General features: G+C 39.0%; 1 protein-coding gene across 3 annotated transcripts in view; it reads left to right on the top strand.

Moving 5' to 3' along the window:
* Positions 1-21,037, top strand: part of LOC128703389 (uncharacterized) — a 33,080-nt gene extending 12,043 nt beyond the window's left edge. For all 3 annotated transcript variants that reach the window (XM_053798023.2, XM_053798022.2, XM_053798024.2), the window contains 4 exons: positions 9,800-10,003; positions 18,013-18,154; positions 19,960-20,141; positions 20,378-21,037. In XM_053798023.2, coding sequence (XP_053653998.2) covers positions 9,800-10,003; positions 18,013-18,154; positions 19,960-20,141; positions 20,378-20,613 — 764 coding nt within the window. In that variant the 3' untranslated portion in view covers positions 20,614-21,037. The remainder of the gene's footprint in view (positions 1-9,799; positions 10,004-18,012; positions 18,155-19,959; positions 20,142-20,377) is intronic.
* Positions 21,038-21,371: the final 334 nt, after the last annotated feature.

The raw sequence follows: 21,371 nt of genomic DNA, 5'->3' as shown, positions 1-21,371 counted from the left end.
TTGTACGCTCTCCAGGTCTGCAATGAAGTCAGCCTCAAACTATGAATAATATTACATTTTTACCAATATTCCTGAGGGCAGGTAAGACCCGTCTGGTTCAATTTTTGGGATGCCGTAAATCATGACAAACAATTGCTGGTTATATTTTATTATTCAAAAAACAGTAAATCTTAGATTTTTTTGTGATGATGATGTATTCAGAATGGAAGGCAAGTGTAACATAGATAATGTAGAAACTGGGATGTTATTATTACACAAAAGAAATGTTTTAGTGCCAGCAGTATTTGTAATGTTTAATTTAGATTCTGTTTTTAAATTGAAATATTTTTAATTTGGCTTAAAATTAGCCAAGTTTCTGAATTCTGTCCACTTTATATAAGGGTAGTTTTAACAATTCTTGTACTCAATCAATAGAATGGAAGACATACTAGCAAAATAGCTAAGAATTTGGTCAAATTGAGGAATGTAATTGACTTAAAATAGGACTGAAATTTGGCAAAATAACCGATGCATAAATTGTGCCAAGACTGCTAACTTTACACCTGTATAATTCCATAAGTTTTCCATCAGGTTTCATATTTTGTTATTACCTTAAGGAAAAAATTCTTCACCACTGTGATCACTGTTAATTTCAGGGATATGGACAGTGAAAGTGTTAACCCTTTGGCTGTTTCAGGCCCCTTTCTGAAACTGTCATTCTATGTCGCTAAATTTTTGAAAAAAAAAAAATTATTTTTTCTTATGAAATGATAGAGAATCTTTTCCCGATGGTAATGAAACCAAAAGTTCGAAATTTGGTCGAAAACTCATGGAATTACGCTCCCGCGAAGTTAGCGGTCTCGGCGACATATGCGTATCAGCAATTTCGCCGATTGAGCCCTATTTTCAGCCAATTCCGTTGTTCCAGTTGACCAAACTCATAGCTATTTCTTTAGAACTCCATTTTATCTATCAGCTGAGTACAAGAAACCTCCCATTTACCAATTTGGACTACCCAATATTGTGGTCAGAAATTGGCAATTTGGCCAATTTCACGCTAACTAAAAAAGATGCCAATTTCAAAATAGGGTCTAGAATAAACAAGGTAGACATTCTTGGCACTAAAATAACATATCCTCTGTTCATTAGTCACATCTCTAGGCCCCTCTTATATTATTATTGCTTTCTATTTTTATTTTTTATTCATACAAAAAAATACAAAATTTACTGTTATGCAGACTACTGCATTATTGTAAAAATGGTATAAATAATATCAGTGCACTAGTGAAAGAATATTAGACTCCCCAGTTGACGTGTATTGGACGTGTGGTGTGATTTGTCTACTCCTAAACATTGGTAAAAATCGAACATTTCTGCTACTTTGAGCTCAGTTTCAAGGTCGTTTTCATCGTCAAGGTAATGAAAATCATCTCTATTTCTGTAATGTGTTTTCCATTTTATCACCTAAGACTATGAAAACGCAAATACATCGATAAATACTATACGAAAATACACCTCAAAGTCGGCGTTTTAATCCAAAAAAATGATCAGAGTTTTTTTTTCTCATTACGCACTGTGTGCTGCAGGATTTTTTTTATGTGGTGCACACTGACCACACAGACCCATTCTCTCACATGTGGGCCTACCAGCTTTCTTCCGCTTGATTTGAAGCCGCTAGAATTATTGAGTATATATACGTCTGAAACACTGGCTCGTAAGACGTATATATACGACCAAAACAGTCAAAGGGTTAATGGTTGTTATATTAGATGTATTTGTAATATAATAGTACAGTGTCTGCACTCTGAAGGAGGGGTGTTAATGTTGCAGTTTTATAAACTGTAGTGAAGAGAGGAGCTTACCACGTAAGTTCCTCTCTTCTATGTGCAGGCAATTTCTGTATCGTTCCAGTCATGGTATTGTGCCTTTTTTTTTTGTTATAAACTGTAGTGTAAAGCACCCCTCTGGCAAGACAGTGATGGAGTGAATGATGATGAAAGTTTTTCTTTTTCGGGCCAACCTGCCTTGGTGGGAATCAGCTGATGTGTTAATAAAATAAAAATAAATAAACACTCACTATAGCTGACTTTTAAAATTATGGGCAAGTTCTACTAGTTAAATTGTACTTTTAACTTATTTATTTTCATTATTGCAATATAAATTGTGTTCTATATTAAGTGTACATTATACTAAAGTACACTTTATTATTATTTTCTTAACATTCTGATATAAGGGACACCTCTGTTAGTGTGTTATATCAACGGTTTAATTACTATTTTTTAAACATTATTCTGATATAAGGGACACCTCTATTAGTGCAATATATCAGATGTTTGCTGTATTATTAACTACATCTGGAGTTAGATTCACAATAACTCTTAACACTTTTTAACACTCTCAATCCATCATTAGAATTATTTAATATAAATTTAATATTTTCTTCAGCTTTTGTTAATACACTGACGTCTCTCACTGAGGTAGGTTGACCACAGAGAGGAAACACTTTCACCATCACTTGTTCAATCACTGTCTTGGTGGCAATGCACTGATGTCACCATTCAGATGATCCCCTTTGCTACAATGTTTAAAACCCATGCTTCACACAATGTTGGTACCACTATATTCTCATACATTCCCCTCTTTGCTTCCAGGGATAACCTTCTTTGTCTCCACAGACTCACTGCACCACTCATCGTTTCCCTCTCATCAATTCTGTGACTCAACTCATCTTTCATGGACCCATCTGCTGACAAGTCCTTTCCCAAATATCTGAACACACACTGTTACTATTACATATTATTATTATTATTATTATTATTATTATCATTGTTTTATTATTAATTTTATTGTTATTATCATTGCTTTATTATTAATTTTATTGTTATTATCATGATTATTATTATTATTATATATATTTTTTAAGCACAGCCATTTCCCACCGAAGCAAGTTGACCCAAAAAGAAAGAATGAAACTTTTATCATCATTCAGCACTTTCACCGTCACTCACATAATCACTGTCTTTGCAGAGGCGCTCAGATACAACAGTTTAGGTGTCCCTCCAAACTGCCAATATTATTATTATCGTTATTATTATTATTATTATGTATTATTATTATTATTATTATTATGTTGACTTTTTCAACAAACTGGCTGTCTCCCACCTGGTAGGATGACCCCAAAAGAGGAAACACTTGCACCATCACTCACTCCATCACTGTCATGCCAGAGGGACGTCGATATTATCATCATTATTATTACAGGCACTCCTCACTTAGCAACCTACCTGTTTAACGACCGCTTGGATTTACAACCAGCTCTCCAACCAGTGTACTGCATGTGTGTTTTACTTTTTATTGTTATTGATGCCTAGTTCTGTTTCTAATATACTAAAATTGTTATAATGGTGCAAAGGTGACATTAAAACAATATCTAAAGATGGTTGACACAAACTCACTACCAGTACAGTTTGCTTGAAATATCAGTAAGGGGTGGCTCCTCGCTTAACGACCAATTTACTCACTGACTTACTCTTAGGAATGGAAGTCAGTCATTAAGTGAAAAGTATCTGTATTATTACTTTATTTATGGGAGGTATGACACCTTTGGAAATGGCTGATGTTGCAACACATTATAATATAACAATAACTTCATTAATAAGCGTGTATGCACCTGGAGAAGAGAGGAATGCAGAGGAGAGAGAGAGAGAGATTTTGGGAGATGTTAAGTGAATGTATAGGAGCCTTTGAACCAAGTGAGAGAGTAATTGTGGTAGGGGACCTGAATGCTAAAGTAGGAGAAACTTTTAGAGAGGGTGTGGTAGGTAAGTTTGGGGTGCCAGGTGTAAATGATAATGGGAGCCCTTTGATTGAACTTTGTATAGAAAGGGGTTTAGTTATAGGTAATACATATTTTAAGAAAAAGAGGATAAATAAGTATACAAGATATGATGTAGGGCGAAATGACAGTAGTTTGTTGGATTATGTATTGGTAGATAAAAGACTGTTGAGTAGACTTCAGGATGTACATGTTTATAGAGGGGCCACAGATATATCAGATCACTTTCTAGTTGTAGCTACACTGAGAGTAAAAGGTAGATGGGATACAAGGAGAACAGAAGCATCAGGGAAGAGAGAGTTGAAGGTTTATAAACTAAAAGAGGAGACAGTTAGGGTAAGATATAAACAGCTATTGGAGGATAGATGGGCTAACGAGAGCATAGGCAATGGGGTCGAAGAGGTATGGGGTAGGTTTAAAAATGTAGTGTTAGAGTGTTCAGCAGAAGTTTGTGGTTACAGGAAAGTGGGTGCGGGAGGGAAGAGGAGCGATTGATGGAATGACGATGTAAAGAGAAAAGTAAGGGAGAAAAAGTTAGCATATGAGAAGTTTTTACAAAGTAGAAGTGATGCAAGGAGGGAAGAGTATATGGAGAAAAAGAGAGAGGTTAAGAGAGTGGTGAAGCAGTGTAAAAAGAGAGCAAATGAGAGAGTGGGTGAGATGTTATCAACAAATTTTGTTGAAAATAAGAAAAAGTTTTGGAGTGAGATTAACAAGTTAAGAAAACCTAGAGAACAAATGGATTTGTCAGTTAAAAATAGGAGAGGAGAGTTATTAAATGGAGAGTTAGAGGTATTGGGAAGATGGAGGGAATATTTTGAGGAATTGTTAAATGTTGTTGAAGTTAGGGAAGCTGTGATTTCATGTATAGGGCAAGGAGGAATAACATCTTGTAGGAGTGAGGAAGAACCAGTTGTGAGTGTGGGGGAAGTTCGTGAGGCAGTAGGTAAAATGAAAGGGAGTAAAGCAGCCGGGATTGATGGGATAAAGATAGAAATGTTAAAAGCAGGTGGGGATATAGTTTTGGAGTGGTTGGTGCAATTATTTAATAAATGTATGGAAGAGGGTAAGGTACCTAGGGATTGGCAGAGAGCATGCATAGTTCCTTTGTATAAAGGCAAAGGGGATAAAAGAGAGTGCAAAAATTATAGGGGGATAAGTCTGTTGAGTATACCTGGTAAAGTGTATGGTAGAGTTATTATTGAAAGAATTAAGAGTAAGACGGAGAATAGGATAGCAGATGAACAAGGAGGCTTTAGGAAAGGTAGGGGGTGTGTGGACCAGGTGTTTACAGTGAAACATATAAGTGAACAGTATTTAGATAAGGCTAAAGAGGTCTTTGTGGCATTTATGGATTTGGAAAAGGCGTATGACAGGGTGGATAGGGGGGCAATGTGACAGATGTTGCAGGTGTATGGTGTAGGAGGTAGGTTACTGAAAGCAGTGAAGAGTTTTTACGAGGATAGTGAGGCTCAAGTTAGAGTATGTAGGAAAGAGGGAAATTATTTCCCAGTAAAAGTAGGCCTTAGACAAGGATGTGTGATCTCACCATGGTTGTTTAATATATTTATAGATGGGGTTGTAAGAGAAGTAAATGCGAGGGTCTTGGCAAGAGGCGTGGAGTTAAAAGATAAAGAATCACACATAAAGTGGGAGTTGTCACAGTTGCTCTTTGCTGATGACACTGTGCTCTTGGGAGATTCTGAAGAGAAGTTGCAGAGATTGGTGGATGAATTTGGTAGGGTGTGCAAAAGAAGAAAATTAAAAGTGAATACAGGAAAGAGTAAGGTTATGAGGATAACAAAAAGTTTAAGGTTATGAGGATAACAAAAAGATTAGGTGATGAAAGATTGGATATCAGATTGGAGGGAGAGAGTATGGAGGAGGTGAATGTATTCAGATATTTGGGAGTGGACGTTTCAGCGGATGGGTCTATGAAAGATGAGGTGAATCATAGAATTGATGAGGGGAAAAGGGTGAGTGGTGCACTTAGGAGTCTGTGGAGACAAAGAACTTTGTCCTTGGAGGCAAAGAGGGGAATGTATGAGAGTATAGTTTTACCAACGCTCTTATATGGGTGTGAAGCATGGGTGATGAATGTTGCAGCGAGGAGAAGGCTGGAGGCAGTGGAGATGTCATGTCTGAGGGCAATGTGTGGTGTGAATATAATGCAGAGAATTCGTTGTTTGGAAGTTAGGAGGAGGTGCGGGATTACCAAAACTGTTGTCCAGAGGGCTGAGGAAGGGTTGTTGAGGTGGTTCGGACATGTAGAGAGAATGGAGCGAAACAGAATGACTTCAAGAGTGTATCAGTCTGTAGTGGAAGGAAGGCGGGGTAGGGGTCGGCCTAGGAAAGGTTGGAGGGAGGGGGTAAAGGAGGTTTTGTGTGCGAGGGGCTTGGACTTCCAGCAGGCATGCGTGAGCGTGTTTGATAGGAGTGAATGGAGACAAATGGTTTTTAATACTTGACGTGCTGTTGGAGTGTGAGCAAAGTAACATTTATGAAGGGGTTCAGGGAAACCGGCAGGCCGGACTTGAGTCCTGGAGATGGGAAGTACAGTGCCTGCGCTCTGAAGGAGAGGTGTTAATGTTGCAGTTTAAAAACTGTAGTGTAAAGCATCCTTCTGGCAAGACAGTGATGGAGTGAATGATGGTGAAAGTTTTTCTTTTTCGGGTCACCCTGCCTTGGTGGGAATCGGCCAGTGTGATAATAATAAAAAATAACTTCATTAACCCTTTGAGGGTTTTGGTCGTACTAGTACGTCTTACGTGTAGGGTTTTTTGACGTACTAGTACGCATAAATTCTAGCGGCCTCAAATCTCGCGCAAAAAGGCTGGTAGGCCTAGGTGTGAGAGAATGGGTCTGCGTGGTCGGTGTGCGCGGTAGAAAAAAAATCTGGGACCCAGTGGTGCATTGTGGGAATGCCCTCTTAGTAAACAATGTCCACCATGCCTCGCGGTAAGAAGGTCCTCACTCCTCTGCGAATTGGGACACTTTTGTTCCCCAGTGACAGTTCTAATAGTGATGGAAGTGCCAGTGAAGATGAGTTTCGTGGTTTTAGTGAGGTTTTGACCGAAACTAATGACCATAATATCGGTAATAGTGAGGAAAACCCAGACGACCCTCAGCCTTCCACCTCTGGTGCTGGGCCCTCTTGTTCACGTTCAGTTGTTCCAGAACCCAAGAGGAAACTTCTATTTTCCCAAATCCCAGACTCAGATGAGAGCATGGGTGATGATAGTGATAGTGAATATGAACTACAAGCTCTTCAAACTAGTTCCAGTAGTGATAGTGAAGTGCAATATTCCCCAGTGAAGCGTCAGTATATACGACGATATATGCGCTCTGGTAGTGTGCCATATGTTATACCAAGGTGAAGGAGTGTATCTCGGAGTACATCCCATGGCTGTACAACAGGAACAGACAGTGAAAATGACGAAGATACTGTTGCAATTGGGATGGAAAATGTGCGTGGTGGTAGTGGTGCCGGCGGTGAGGCACCAGCAGTGGGCCATGCTGCCATCCACGCTGCCACCCACGCCGCTGCCTCAGCTGATCTAGAACAAAGGCCACTATCCCCCACTCACCCACCACACCAGCCTCCACAACCACAACCTCCACAACCACAACCACCTGTCATTGTCCAGTACCCACCAGCAGACCGCACCTGGGATTGGCAGGAAGCTGTCAATTTTGTTCCAAATCCCCACCAGTTTGATGACAGCCAAAGTGGAATATGGCCATCTTGTGCACTTGGGAACAATGCCACTGAACTGGAATGTTTCGAGTTATTCTTTGACGAACCACTGATGAAAAGTTTTGTCATGGAAAGCAACACATACTACGAGTACACCATGGCAAACACATTACTTTCACCAAAATCACGTCTACACCAGTGGAAGGAGGCAACTGTGGCTGAGATGTATCTTTTCTTTGCCACAATAATGCTTATGCCACATGTGTATAAGCACAAAGTGAAATCATACTGGTCAACAGACCCCCTGATTGCAACACCAGGTTTCAGTGATATAATGCCAGTGAATCGATTTGTGCTAATGTTACGTATGCTTCACTTCTCAGATAAAACCAGGCCTGACAGAACTGACAGGTTATATAAGATTAGGAATGTGTTTGTGTATCTGAAACAGAAATTCAGTACGCATTTTTATCCCTTCAGGAAGCTTGTAATTGACGAGTCTTTGATTCTGTTCAAAGGAAGACTCTCTTTCAAGCAGTACATACCAAGCAAGAGGAAACGCTTTGGTATAAAGTTGTTTGTGCTTTGTGATTGTTACAGTGGTCTGGTATTGGATATTATTGTGTACACTGGAAGTTATACATTGCAAAATACCAGGAAGTTATTGGGCATCTCAGGTGATGTGGTTCGAACAATGATAGAACCATACCTTGGTAAGGGGCATATATTATATACAGATAACTGGTACACAAGCCCCTCACTCAGTGATTTTTTGCGAGTGAACATAACAGATGTGTGTGGCACAGTGCGTGCAAATCGGAAACATATGCCCAGGTTTGACGCTGGCACTCGTAGAGGTGAGGTGCAGGCGTTTGCTGCCAATGACATCATGGCATTTCGGTGGCATGACAAACGAGATGTCACACTGTTGTCATCAATTCACCCTAATGAAATGGCAGACAGTGGCAGGCAGCATAGAGAGAGAAATGAACCCATTCTAAAACCTGCAGCTGTGATTGATTACACCTTCAACATGCGTTCAGTGGACAAATGTGACATGCAGATTGGGTTTGCTGATTGTGTTCGCAAGAGTTATAAGTGGTACATCAGACTGTTTTTCCATCTTCTGGACATTTCCATGCTCAATGCTTATAATATGTATAAGATGAGCACCAGAAACAAACCACAGTATGGCGAATTCTGTTTGTCTGTCATCAGACAAATAGTATTCAAGTACCAAGGAACAGCACCTGCAATTGACCGCCCACCAAATTTTCAACAACTACCTGCTCGTCTGAAGCATGGTGATCACTTCCTGGTAAAACTGCCTGCTACTGCTTTGAAGAAAAAGGCTCAGAAGAGGTGTTATGTCTGTGTACATACAAAAAAACGCACACAACAACGCAGAGACACTCGTTTTATGTGTGCAAAACTCCACTGTGCATGACACCATGTTTCAAAGAGTTCCACAGGCTTCAGAACTTCTAGAAACATTCCCTGTGACTATATATGTGTATATAAAATATAGAAAAATAGTAATAAACAACATTTCATATCGTTTGTTTGTGTAAATATTTTCTGTAAACAAAATAATGACAACAGTGTTTACGCCCTTATTGTGTAGTATTGAAAAAGAAATAACTTACAAAATACTGATCATGTTGGCCTCAGAGGCCATAAAAGTTACTCAGAAAAAGAAAAATTGAAAAATAATTGAAAATAGTACATAAAAAAGTAAATAGAAAAATACCGGGTGATGGCAGTCGGCGATGTTACCATATGTTGTTCAATTTTGGCAAATTTCACGCCTCCATATCTCGGTAAGTATTGACGTTAAAATTTTTTTGTTTAGCCTATAATGTTTAGAAAAAAAAAACTATTTTTTCATAAGAAAAAATACAGTGGAACCCCGCTTAACGATCATCTCCCAATGCGACCAATTATGTAAGTGTATTTATGTAAGTGCGTTTGTACGTGTATGTTTGGGGGTCTGAAATGGACTAATCTACTTCACAATATTCCTTATGGGAACAAATTCGGTCAGTACTGGCACCTGAACATACTTCTGGAATGAAAAAATATCGTTAACCGGGGGTCCACTGTAATTTTTTTTTTTTTTTTGAAATTTGGCTGACCCTGAGAACGAGTTTCGGAGAGGGCCTGTCGACCCTCAAAGGGTTAATGGAAGTTCATTGATGTTCACTAGATAAACACCCCACTCGTAGGGGGATGACACTTATGACCACATTTGTGGCTGACTTGGACCACTAACTGTGACACTGTTATAGATTATGACCCCGAAGAGGACAGAAAGGCAACACGTATAGCAGAAAGGGCCGAGGCTAAGAGGCGCCGGCTGGAAATGAAGCAGTGCGAGAGAGAACGAGAGAAAGAACTGAAGAAGATGAAGAAAAAGGAGGAAAAAGCTGAAGTACAGCGACGCAAAGCTATTTTAAGGAAAGAATGTAAGAAGAGAAGGCGGAAGAGAAGAGGTAATTACCTATTTATTACCTATTTGTAATTACCTATCTGTAATTGCCTAAATGTAATTATCTGTAATTGCCTAAATGTAATTACCTATCTGTAATTACCTATCTAATTGCCTATCCATAATTACCTATCTGTAATAACCTATCTGTAATTACCTATCTGTAATTGCCTATCCATAATTACCTATCTGTAATAACCTATCTGTAATTACCTATCTGTAATTGCCTATCTGTAATTGCCTATCCATAATTACCTATCTGTAATTACCTGTCTGTAATTACCTATTTGTAATTGCCTATCTGTAATTGCCTGTCTGTAATTGCCTGTTTATAATTGCCTATCAGTAATTGCCTATCTGTAATTGCCTATCTGTAATTATCTATCTGTAATTGCCTATCTGTAATTGTTTATCTGTAATTGCCTATCTGTAATTGCCTATCTGTAATTACATATCTGTAATTACCTATCTGTAATTGCCTATCAGTAATTACCTATCTGTAATTACTTATCTGTAATTGCCTATCTGTAATTATCTATCCATAATTACCTATCTGTAATTGTTTATCTGTAATTGCCTATCTGTAATTGCCTATCTGTAATTACATATCTGTAATTACCTATCTGTAATTGCCTATCAGTAATTACCTATCCATAATTACCTATCTGTAATTGCCTATCTGTAATTACCTATCTGTAATTACCTATCCATAATTGCCTATCTGTAATTACCTGTCTATAATTACTTATTTTTTAGCTATAAGAGCAGAGCTATGCTTGTTGTGTCCCATCTTCAGTGATTTGTTCATAATATAGTTTTTTGCAAATTTCCTATGCATGCTCACCTATGTGTGGTTGCAGAGGTCAAGTCACAGATCTTGGCCCAGCCTCAAGACTATATTGTGTCCGCTTATAAATTATTCCATTGATTAACCACACTGCTTGTTAAGTAAAACTTTCTAGTGTCCCTTTGGAATAAATCTGTGAGTGTATATCTGTACATCTGTGAGTGTATGTCTGTGTCTGTACATCTTTGAGTGTGTGTCTGTGTGTGTACATTTAACCCTTTCAGGGTCGGCAGGCCCTCTCCTAAACTTGTTTTCACGGTTGGAAATTTTTCGAAAAAAAAAAATTATTTTTTCTTATGAAATGATAGAGGAACTTTTCTTGATCATAATGACACCAAAAGTATGAAATTTGATGGAAAACTTACGGAATTATGCTTTCGCGAAGTTAGCGGTCTCGACGATGTTTACTCATTGGCGATTTTGCCCACTTTGAACCCCATTATCGGTCAATTCCAATGTACCAGTCAACAAAAATAATACCTATTTTGCTAGAACTCCATTTTGTCTATCGAATGAATACAAGAAACCACCCATTTACCGATTTTAACTAACCAATAACGTGGTCAGAAATTGGCAATTTTGCCAATTTCACACAAATTTCAAAAGATGCCAATTTCCAAATAGGGTCCAGAATAAACAAGACAGACATTCCTGGCACTAAAATAACATTTCCTCTGTTGATTACTCATGTCCCCAGGCCTCTGCTACATTTCTTTTGCTTTCCACTTTGAATTTTTATTCTCACAAAAAATAGAAGATTTATGTTATGCAGACTACTGCATTCGTGTAGAAATGGTGTAGAAATGGTATAAATAATGTCAGCGCACTTGTGAACGAATATTAGACTCACCAGCTGTCGTGTATTGGACGCGTGGCATGATTTGTTTATGTTTGAACTTTTGCAAAAATTGAACATTTCTGTTACTTTGAGCTCAATTTCAAGGTACTTTTCATTGTGAAACCAATCAAAATCATCTCAATTTCCATAATATGTCTTCCATTCTATAAAATGAGACCAGGAAAACTAGAATACAACCATAAATAGCATATGAAAATACACTGCAAATTCACTGTTTTAAACCAAAAACACAGAGTTTTTTTTCTCATTATGCACTGTGTGCTGCAGGATTTTTTTTATACTGTGCACACTGACCACATAGACCCATTCTTTCATATGTAGGCCTACCAGCTTTCTCTCGCTAGATTTGAAGCAGCTAGAATTTATGTGTACTAGTACGGCACCAACCCTGAAAGGGTTAAGCATAAGAACAGTAAACTGCTGATTAAGAAGGTAGTTACGTTCCTGAAAATTGCATGGAAGACAAAATCATGTAAAACTGAAGAACTTGTGAGAAAAATAAGGTTATGTTCTTTGAACTCCAAAAATGGCAAACCACTTCTTTTTTTTTTTTTAGTCATTAAATCATAAACAAAATGATGATGCAATTGTAGCTGGTTGTCGAGATGTATTTTGTTTAATGCATTGGTTAAGGCTACAGATGTTACAGATATAATATCTCTTGACTTAAATTGTGGTTGTTGGTGTTTGTTGATGATTCTGAACAGAGTGGAGAGGGATGCTGTGGCCCTACTGGGCTGAGATGGATGGTTGTGGATTGTTTACTGAGGTGGATGATTGAAGCCTTGGCACTAAAGCCGATGGTTGTACGGGAGTAGTGAGAAATTCTGTAATGTGTCTTTGGTCTCTTTTACTCTGCAGTACTTTATACAGCTGATGGCAAAGCATCATGAGTTGCTCTAGGCCTCAGAAGAACATATTCACTATAGTTCTCATTGCTTGTTGATCTGGAAATGTATGGGGAAGGTTGATGTGATCCTGTACAATACCTATGCAATCATACGGCAGACTACCTGATCCTCCACAATACATATGCAAACTTGACAGGCTGTCGCCTGCTATCAGCTGTCACTTGAAAAAAATTAGTAAAATATATATTTTACCAGCTGAGACAATAATTTTTACTAAATAAATATGCCCAGAGTAATACCCATCATAATATAAATGCAAGCAATCCAAGAAAACATGAAAAAAAAATTATAAAATCACAAGGAAAGTTTCTCAGGGTCTGAGCATGTGTTGTTGCTATTGTTGGGTTGAAAGTTGTGATGATCCAAGAGTCATTGTGTCCACCTCTGCTGTGAAATTAACTACCAGAATGCTTTTGCAAATGTAAACTGTTGAGAACATAATAAATTTATTACAGTAAAGGAATATAATAAAATTATCATTTCACTTGCATTTTTGAACAATAAAAATAGCAGCCTGTAGAAGAAGAAGGTTGTGCATTAGTAGCCATTAACCACCTCAACAATAACAACCTAGTTTCTTACAAAATACAAGTGTACCAACTAAACTGATGCACAAATATATATGAAGTAGGTACTATACACATTACATCCAGGTTCCTTTCATTTTTTTTAACCTTTATTATACAAAGGAAGATAAGCAGGGTGTATATGAACACTGACTTCAGCTTATGGGAGCCGCTCTCATGGACACACAGTTCGTATCAACTCTCAATTTGTCTGGTAACATTGTCTCCAGTATCTCAGCACACATGATGCAATTGATATGAAAACACTGCACGTATTGACTGGTGTGCGGGAATCAAATAATTTAATCACATTTGTTAGTGTTCCTGAGGCTCCCAGGGTGATAAACAGTTTATAAACAATGTGTTCTGCAGTGACTCGGAACTTCAAACACTTATCATAGTGGTTCCACAACATTATTCCTTCACTTTTCGTTTACTTTCTACACTTTAATCTGAGTAGTAGGTTGGTAGATAGCAACCACCCAGGGAAGTACTACCGTCCTGCCAGATGACTGTGAAACAGAAACCTGTAACTGTTTTGCATGATGGTAGGATTGCTGGTTTCTTTTTCTGTCTCATAAACACGCTAGATAACAGGGATATCTTGCTACTCCTACTTACACTTTGGTCACACTTCACAGACACGCACATGCATACATATATACATACATCTAGGTTTTTCTCTTTTTTCTAAATAGCTCTTGTTCCTCTTTATTTTTTCTATTGTCCATGGGGAAGAGGAAAAGAATCTTTCCTCCGTAAGCCATGCGTGTCGTATGAGGCGACTAAAATGCCGGGAGCAATGGGCTAGTAACCCCTTCTCCTGTAGACTTTTACTAAAAAAGAGAAGAAGAAAAACTTTATAAAACTGGGATGCTTAAATGTGCATGGATGTAGTGCGGATGACAAGAAACAGATGATTGCTGATGTTATGAATGAAAAGAAGTTGGATGTCCTGGCCCTAAGCGAAACAAAGCTGAAGGGGGTAGGGGAGTTTCGGTGGGGGGAAATAAATGGGATTAAATCTGGAGTATCTGAGAGAGTTAGAGCAAAGGAAGGGGTAGCAGTAATGTTGAATGATCAGTTATGGAAGGAGAAAAGAGAATATGAATGAGTAAATTCAAGAATTATGTGGATTAAAGTAAAGGTTGGATGCGAGAAGTGGGTCATAATAAGCGTGTATGCACCTGGAGAAGAGAGGAATGCAGAGGAGAGAGAGAGATTTTGGGAGATGTTAAGTGAATGTATAGGAGCCTTTGAACCAAGTGAGAGAGTAATTGTGGTAGGGGACCTGAATGCTAAAGTAGGAGAAACTTTTAGAGAGGGTGTGGTAGGTAAGTTTGGGGTGCCAGGTGTAAATGATAATGGGAGCCCTTTGATTGAACTTTGTATAGAAAAGGGTTTAGTTATAGGTAATACATATTTTAAGAAAAAGAGGATAAATAAGTATACAAGATATGATGTAGGGCAAAATGACAGTAGTTTGTTGGATTATGTATTGGTAGATAAAAGACTGTTGAGTAGACTTCAGGATGTACATGTTTATAGAGGGGCCACAGATATATCAGATCACTTTCTAGTTGTAGCTACACTGAGAGTAAAAGGTAGATGGGATACAAGGAGAATAGAAGCATCAGGGAAGAGAGAGGTGAAGGTTTATAAACTAAAAGAGGAGGCAGTTAGGGTAAGATATAAACAGCTATTGGAGGATAGATGGGCTAATGAGAGCATAGGCAATGGGGTCGAAGAGGTATGGGGTAGGTTTAAAAATGTAGTGTTAGAGTGTTCAGCAGAAGTTTGTGGTTACAGGAAAGTGGGTGCGGGAGGAAAGAGGAGCGATTGGTGGAATGATGATGTGAAGAGAGTAGTAAGGGAGAAAAAGTTAGCATATGAGAAGTTTTTACAAAGTAGAAGTGATGCAAGGAGGGAAGAGTATATGGAGAAAAAGAGAGAGGTTAAGAGAGTGGTGAAGCAATGTAAAAAGAGAGCAAATGAGAGAGTGAGTGAGATGTTATCAACAAATTTTGTTGAAAATAAGAAAAAGTTTTGGAGTGAGATTAACAAGTTAAGAAAGCCTAGAGAACAAATGGATTTGTCAGTTAAAAATAGGAGAGGAGAGTTATTAAATGGAGAGTTAGAGGTATTGGGAAGATGGAGGGAATATTTTGAGGAACTGTTAAATGTTGATGAAGATAGGGAAGCTGTGATTTCGTGTATAGGGCAAGGAGGAATAACATCTTGTAGGAGTGAGGAAGAGCCAGTTGTGAGTGTGGGGGAAGTTCGTGAGGCAGTAGGTAAAATGAAAGGGGGTAAGGCAGCCGGGATTGATGGGATAAAGATAGAAATGTTAAAAGCAGGTGGGGATATAGTTTTGGAGTAGTTGGTGCAATTATTTAATAAATGTATGGAAGAGGGTAAGGTACCTAGGGATTGGCAGAGAGCATGCATAGTTCCTTTGTATAAAGGCAAAGGGGATAAAAGAGAGTGCAAAAATTATAGGGGGATAAGTCTGTTGAGTATACCTGGCAAAGTGTATGGTAGAGTTATTATTGAAAGAATTAAGAGTAAGACGGAGAATAGGATAGCAGATGAACAAGGAGGCTTTAGGAAAGGTAGGCGGTGTGTGGACCAGGTGTTTACAGTGAAACATATTAGTGAACAGTATTTAGATAAGGGTAAAGAGGTCTTTGTGGCATTTATGGATTTGGAAAAGGCGTATGACAGGGTGGATAGGGGGGCAATGTGGCAGATGTTGCAGGTGTATGGTGTAGGAGGTAGGTTACTGAAAGCAGTGAAGAGTTTTTACGAGGATAGTGAGGCTCAAGTTAGAGTATGTAGGAAAGAGGGAAATTATTTCCCAGTAAAAGTAGGCCTTAGACAAGGATGTGTGATGTCACCGTGGTTGTTTAATATATTTATAAATGGGGTTGTAAGAGAAGTAAATGCGAGGGTCTTGGCAAGAGGTGTGGAGTTAAAAGATAAAGAATCACACATAAAGTGGGAGTTGTCACAGTTGCTCTTTGCTGATGACACTGTGCTCTTGGGAGATTCTGAAGAGAAGTTGCAGAGATTGGTGGATGAATTTGGTAGGGTGTGCAAAAGAAGAAAATTGAAAGTGAATACAGGAAAGAGTAAGGTTATGAGGATAACAAAAAGATTAGGTGATGTAAGATTGGATATCAGATTGGAGGGAGATAGTATGGAGGTGAATGTATTCAGATATTTGGGAGTGGACGTGTCAGTGGATGGGTCTATGAAAGATGAGGTGAATCATAGAATTGATGAGGGGAAAAGGGTGAGTGGTGCACTTAGGAGTCTGTGGAGACAAAGAACTTTGTCCTTGGAGGCAAAGAGGGTAATGTATGAGAGTATAGTTTTACCAACGCTCTTATATGGGTGTGAAGCATGGGTGATGAATGTTGCAGCGAGGAGAAGGCTGGAGGCAGTGGAGATGTCATGTCTGAGAGCAATGTGTGGTGTGAATATAATGCAGAGAATTCGTTGTTTGGAAGTTAGGAGGAGGTGCAGGATTACCAAAACTGTTGTCCAGAGGGCTGAGGAAAGGTTGTTGAGGTGGTTCGGACGTGTGGAGAGAATGGAGCGAAACAGAATAACTTCAAGAGTGTATCAGTCTGTAGTGGAAGGAAGGCGGGGTAGGGGTCGGCCTAGGAAAGGTTGGAGGGAGGGGGTAAAGGAGGTTTTGTGTGCGAGGGGCTTGGACTTCCAGCAGGCATGCGTGAGCGTGTTTGATAGGAGTGAATGGAGACAAATGGTTTTTAATACTTGACGTGCTGTTGGAGTGTGAGCAAAGTAACATTTATGAAGGGGTTCAGGGAAACCGGCAGGCCGGACTTGAGTCCTGGAGATGGGAAGTACAGTGCCTGCACTCTGAAGGAGGGGTGTTAATGTTGCAGTTTAAAAACTGTAGTGTAAAGCACCCTTCTGGCAAGACAGTGATGGAGTGAATGATGGTGAGAGTTTTTCTTTTTCGGGCCACCCTGCCTTGGTGGGAATCGGCCAGTGTGATAATAAATAAAATAAAAATACTTTAATATCATTCATTAACACATTTAACATTTGTGTAAATACAGCTAGGGTAAGTGAATGGCTGTAAATTATATAAGAAGGTGCATTTTCAGTGAAATTAGTAGATACTAACCTTCTTATATGCGATTTTAAAGATAAAGATTTTATTTCTTTGCCAAGGTTACAATGTGTAATTACAATTTTGATTTGTTAAGCACTAAGAAAGCTGCTATCATACCGGAGCATTTTTCATCTAGAGGTGCACCGTCTTAGATGAATTTCACGATGCTCAGTAATATGCTGCAATTTTGCAGTAGTGTATTGTTGAATGCGTGTTAGAGGATTGCACATTAGTCAACAGTCTACTGTACATATTAGAAAACGTTTTGGTCCTGGAACCTCAATTGCTTCTAACTGAAATGTTTTGTCTTAGTGGTTAAGAAAATAAGAATGGTGGAACACTGTAGCAGGCCTACTGGCCCATACTAGGCAGGCCTTTCTCAAAACTAACCATTAAGAACATAAGAATGGAAGAATACTGCAGCAGGCCTGCTGGCCTATACATAAGAACATAAGAATGGAGGAACACTGTAACAGGCCTACTGGTCCAGCCTAGGCAGGTCCTTCTCAAAACCAACCATTCCTACCCACCTATTTGTCCAACCTTTTTCCCAAATGTTGCCCAAGAATTTGCTTTAGTACCAAGTTTGCTCATATTTTTTTTTTAAACCACTAGCTGGTATCAAGGTTTATACCATTCAAGACTGAAGTTTTTTCAGAAGGTTTACCAGTTTTTATTTACAGGTGTTAAACAAGATGAAGATTTCTCCGAGACAGACAACATAAATCTGGAAGTTGTGCAGAAAACTTGTGTCGGCACAAGGAGAAAAATTAAAAGGAAAGCTAAAATAAGAAGACCAGTGAAGAGACGACAGATGGAGAGACGGTGAGCATTTGTTTGTTTTTATACATTTAAAGTCAGGTAAGAATATCTGAAACAAACTACGGAACCGATGGGGCTTGAACCTCTGGCCAGTGAGTCCTAAAACTCCAGGTCAGTGAATGTTAATAAATGGTTCAGAAAACTGGCAAGTTTATAAACTAGATACATGTGCAACACTTGGGTATCTTTATAAGCCACCTCTCCACACACATGCTGTATTCTTTTCAAGATTGATGGATTGATTACATTGACTCCAGGTTGAGGGAATGATTACCTCAAACTCCTTTTGATCTTCACCATTCTTTTGTGTATAGGACTGATGAAGCCACTGCGTGGCGAAACATTTCCTCAATAAAGGTATCTAGGTCAGTGCCATAAGTTCATGCCCCACCCATTCTGTGGTTTGTTTACAATCATGTTATTATCAAACCATACCCCCGGCCGGGATTGAACCCGCGGTCATAGAGTCTCAAAACTCCAGCCCGTCGCGTTAGCCACTAGACCAGCTGGTCTAGTGGCTAACGCGACGGGCTGGAGTTTTGAGACTCTATGACCGCGGGTTCAATCCCGGCCGGGGGTATGGTTTGTTTGCAATCGTGTCATTACGATTTCTTAAGTCATCATGTTATTATGTTTTTGTGAGTCATAAGGATCTTTGATGTCCCTCTGATGAGTTTCAAGAGTTTTGCTTCCCCAGCAGCCTAACCCCAGGCCAGGCTTCTGTGACGCTTCAGCCTCGAAGAAGTGATAAAGATGAAGATAGAGTGTTTGTGTGTTTTAATATAAACATTAGGGTCCCAAGTTATGGTGTTGCAGCATAAGGTGATTTATTTTATGAATATGGTCCAGAAGTCACGATATTGAGAAAATAATTGTTTTAGAAAAGTTGATATGCAGTTACAAACATGTGTGATACACAACCATCATTTTTACTAACGTTGTCTAGGAGATAACAATGTCAGGGTTATGTATGATTTGTGTGTAAGTTGAAACACCAAGGTTGTATTTTATTTGCAGTTTGTGGAATACAGTAATGTATAATGTCTAGTACGAAACTTTACAGTTGACTACACTTGTTATAGTACATTACTTTGTTGTAGTACATGACCTTGTTGTAGTACATGACCTTGTTGTAGTACATGACCTTGTTGTAGTACATGACCTTGTTGTAGTACATAACCTTGTTGTAGTACATGACCTTGTTGTAGTACATGACCATGTTGTAGTACATGACCATGTTGTAGTACATAACCTTGTTGTAGTACATGACCTTGTTGTAGTACATGACCTTGTTGTAGTACATGACCTTGTTGTAGTACATGACCATGTTGTAGTACATGACCATGTTGTAGTACATAACCTTGTTGTAGTACATGACCTTGTTGTAGTACATGACCTTGTTGTAGTACATGACCTTGTTGTAGTACATAACCTTGTTGTAGTACATGACCTTGTTGTAGTACATGACCTTGTTGTAGTACATGACCATGTTGTAGTACATGACCATGTTGTAGTACATGACCTTGTTGTTGTACATGACCTTGTTGTTGTACATGACCATGTTGTAGTACATGACCTTGTTGTTGTACATGACCTTGTTGTTGTACATGACCATGTTGTAGTACATGACCTTGTTGTTGTACATGACCATGTTGTAGTACATGACCTTGTTGTTGTACATGACCATGTTGTAGTACATGACCTTGTTGTAGTACATGACCTTGTACATGACCTTGTTGTGTGACCAGTGTTGGTCAAGTGCTTCTTTCAGTGTATTAATCACTATCGTATATTTATAAATATTTTAGAAACTCGCTTGTGATAAGTGAAGTGACTGTTACCATGGAGACAGTGAAGTATGAAACACCAAGAAATCTCAATGCCGAGTACATGGTTGAAAGAACAGTCGAAGAACATTCTGAAGCTGAGAGAGATCCCCTGGAAGCAGCCTCTCCTCCTCCAGGATTGCCCATGACTGAAGAACTACCTAGTAAGTGTGCCATCACCACTGATGATGAAAGTGTTTCTTCTAAGTTTGCAGCATCCATGTGTGGATAACATACTATGTTCTAACTTCTATCACAGACCAGTATTCCTTGCTCTCTTTTTTTTCTTGTTCTTGTTACTTTGATTTTGTTTCTATTTTGACTTTGATGCTCAAAACTTTTGAAGACGAGTGACTTTACCTCAATTTTTTTGTGCTACAGGGAGTTTTTGTGTTTTCAGAGTTTGACAACACCCAAAACATGTGGCACTTCCCAGTGTCAGCCATCCAGACCCAGGAGGATGGGTGTCAGACTATCCTGGTGCCAACAGCAGATGGTCATAAGATAGTGCCAGTGCCAGTACTGCCCCCGGGGACGTCTAACGTACTTGTTGTAGCCACGGAGGCCCCAGACTTGCCCGGGGAACAAATATATCATGTTTATGTTGTTTCTCCTGTTGAAGGAAACCAGTCGTAGTAAAGCCCTCAGGGTATCATGACACTCTTTAGAAAGAGAGAATTTGTTTTTGCAATAGAGGTGTGCTGATATTTCAGTTCAGAGGACCCTCTGAACTGTAACATCCTCACTTATCTTCCAGAGTACAGGCACTGTACTTCTCACCTCTAGAACTGTAACAGCCTCACTTATCTTCCAGAGTACAGGCACTGTACTTTCCACCTCTAGAACTGTAACAGCCTCACTTATCTTCCAGAGTACAGGCACTGTACTTCCCACCTCTAGAACTGTAACAGCCTCACCTATCTTCCAGAGTACAGGCACTGTACTTCCCACCTCTAGAACTGTAACAGCCTCACTTATCTTCCAGAGTACAGGCACTGTACTTCCCACCTCTAGAACTGTAACAGCCTCACTTATCTTCCAGAGTACAGGCACTGTACTTCCCACCTCTAGAACTGTAACAGCCTCACTTATCTTCCAGAGTACAGGCACTGTACTTCCCACCTCCAGAATTCAAGTTTGGCTAACTTCCCTAAGGTTGAGGGAAGAAATACATTAATCTTTGGGATATACCTTGCTAGATAGCTACTAAGGAATCTTCAGTGCAGTGGAAGAATAAGTTTGATCAACAATTTGTCTTGTTTGTGGAGAGTGTTGTGATATCCAGTCTTCAGGAAATTTGTGTAATGTTGGTCATATAATATATATTAAGGTATATGATGTATGGCTTATATCAGGAGTGTTCTTATGTGTAAATATTTGATTATACTGTACTT

Source organism: Cherax quadricarinatus, chromosome 93, assembly GCF_038502225.1.
Source record: "Cherax quadricarinatus isolate ZL_2023a chromosome 93, ASM3850222v1, whole genome shotgun sequence".
NCBI classification, from domain to species: domain Eukaryota; kingdom Metazoa; phylum Arthropoda; class Malacostraca; order Decapoda; family Parastacidae; genus Cherax; species Cherax quadricarinatus.
This window is presented reverse-complemented; position numbering and strand designations above follow the sequence as displayed.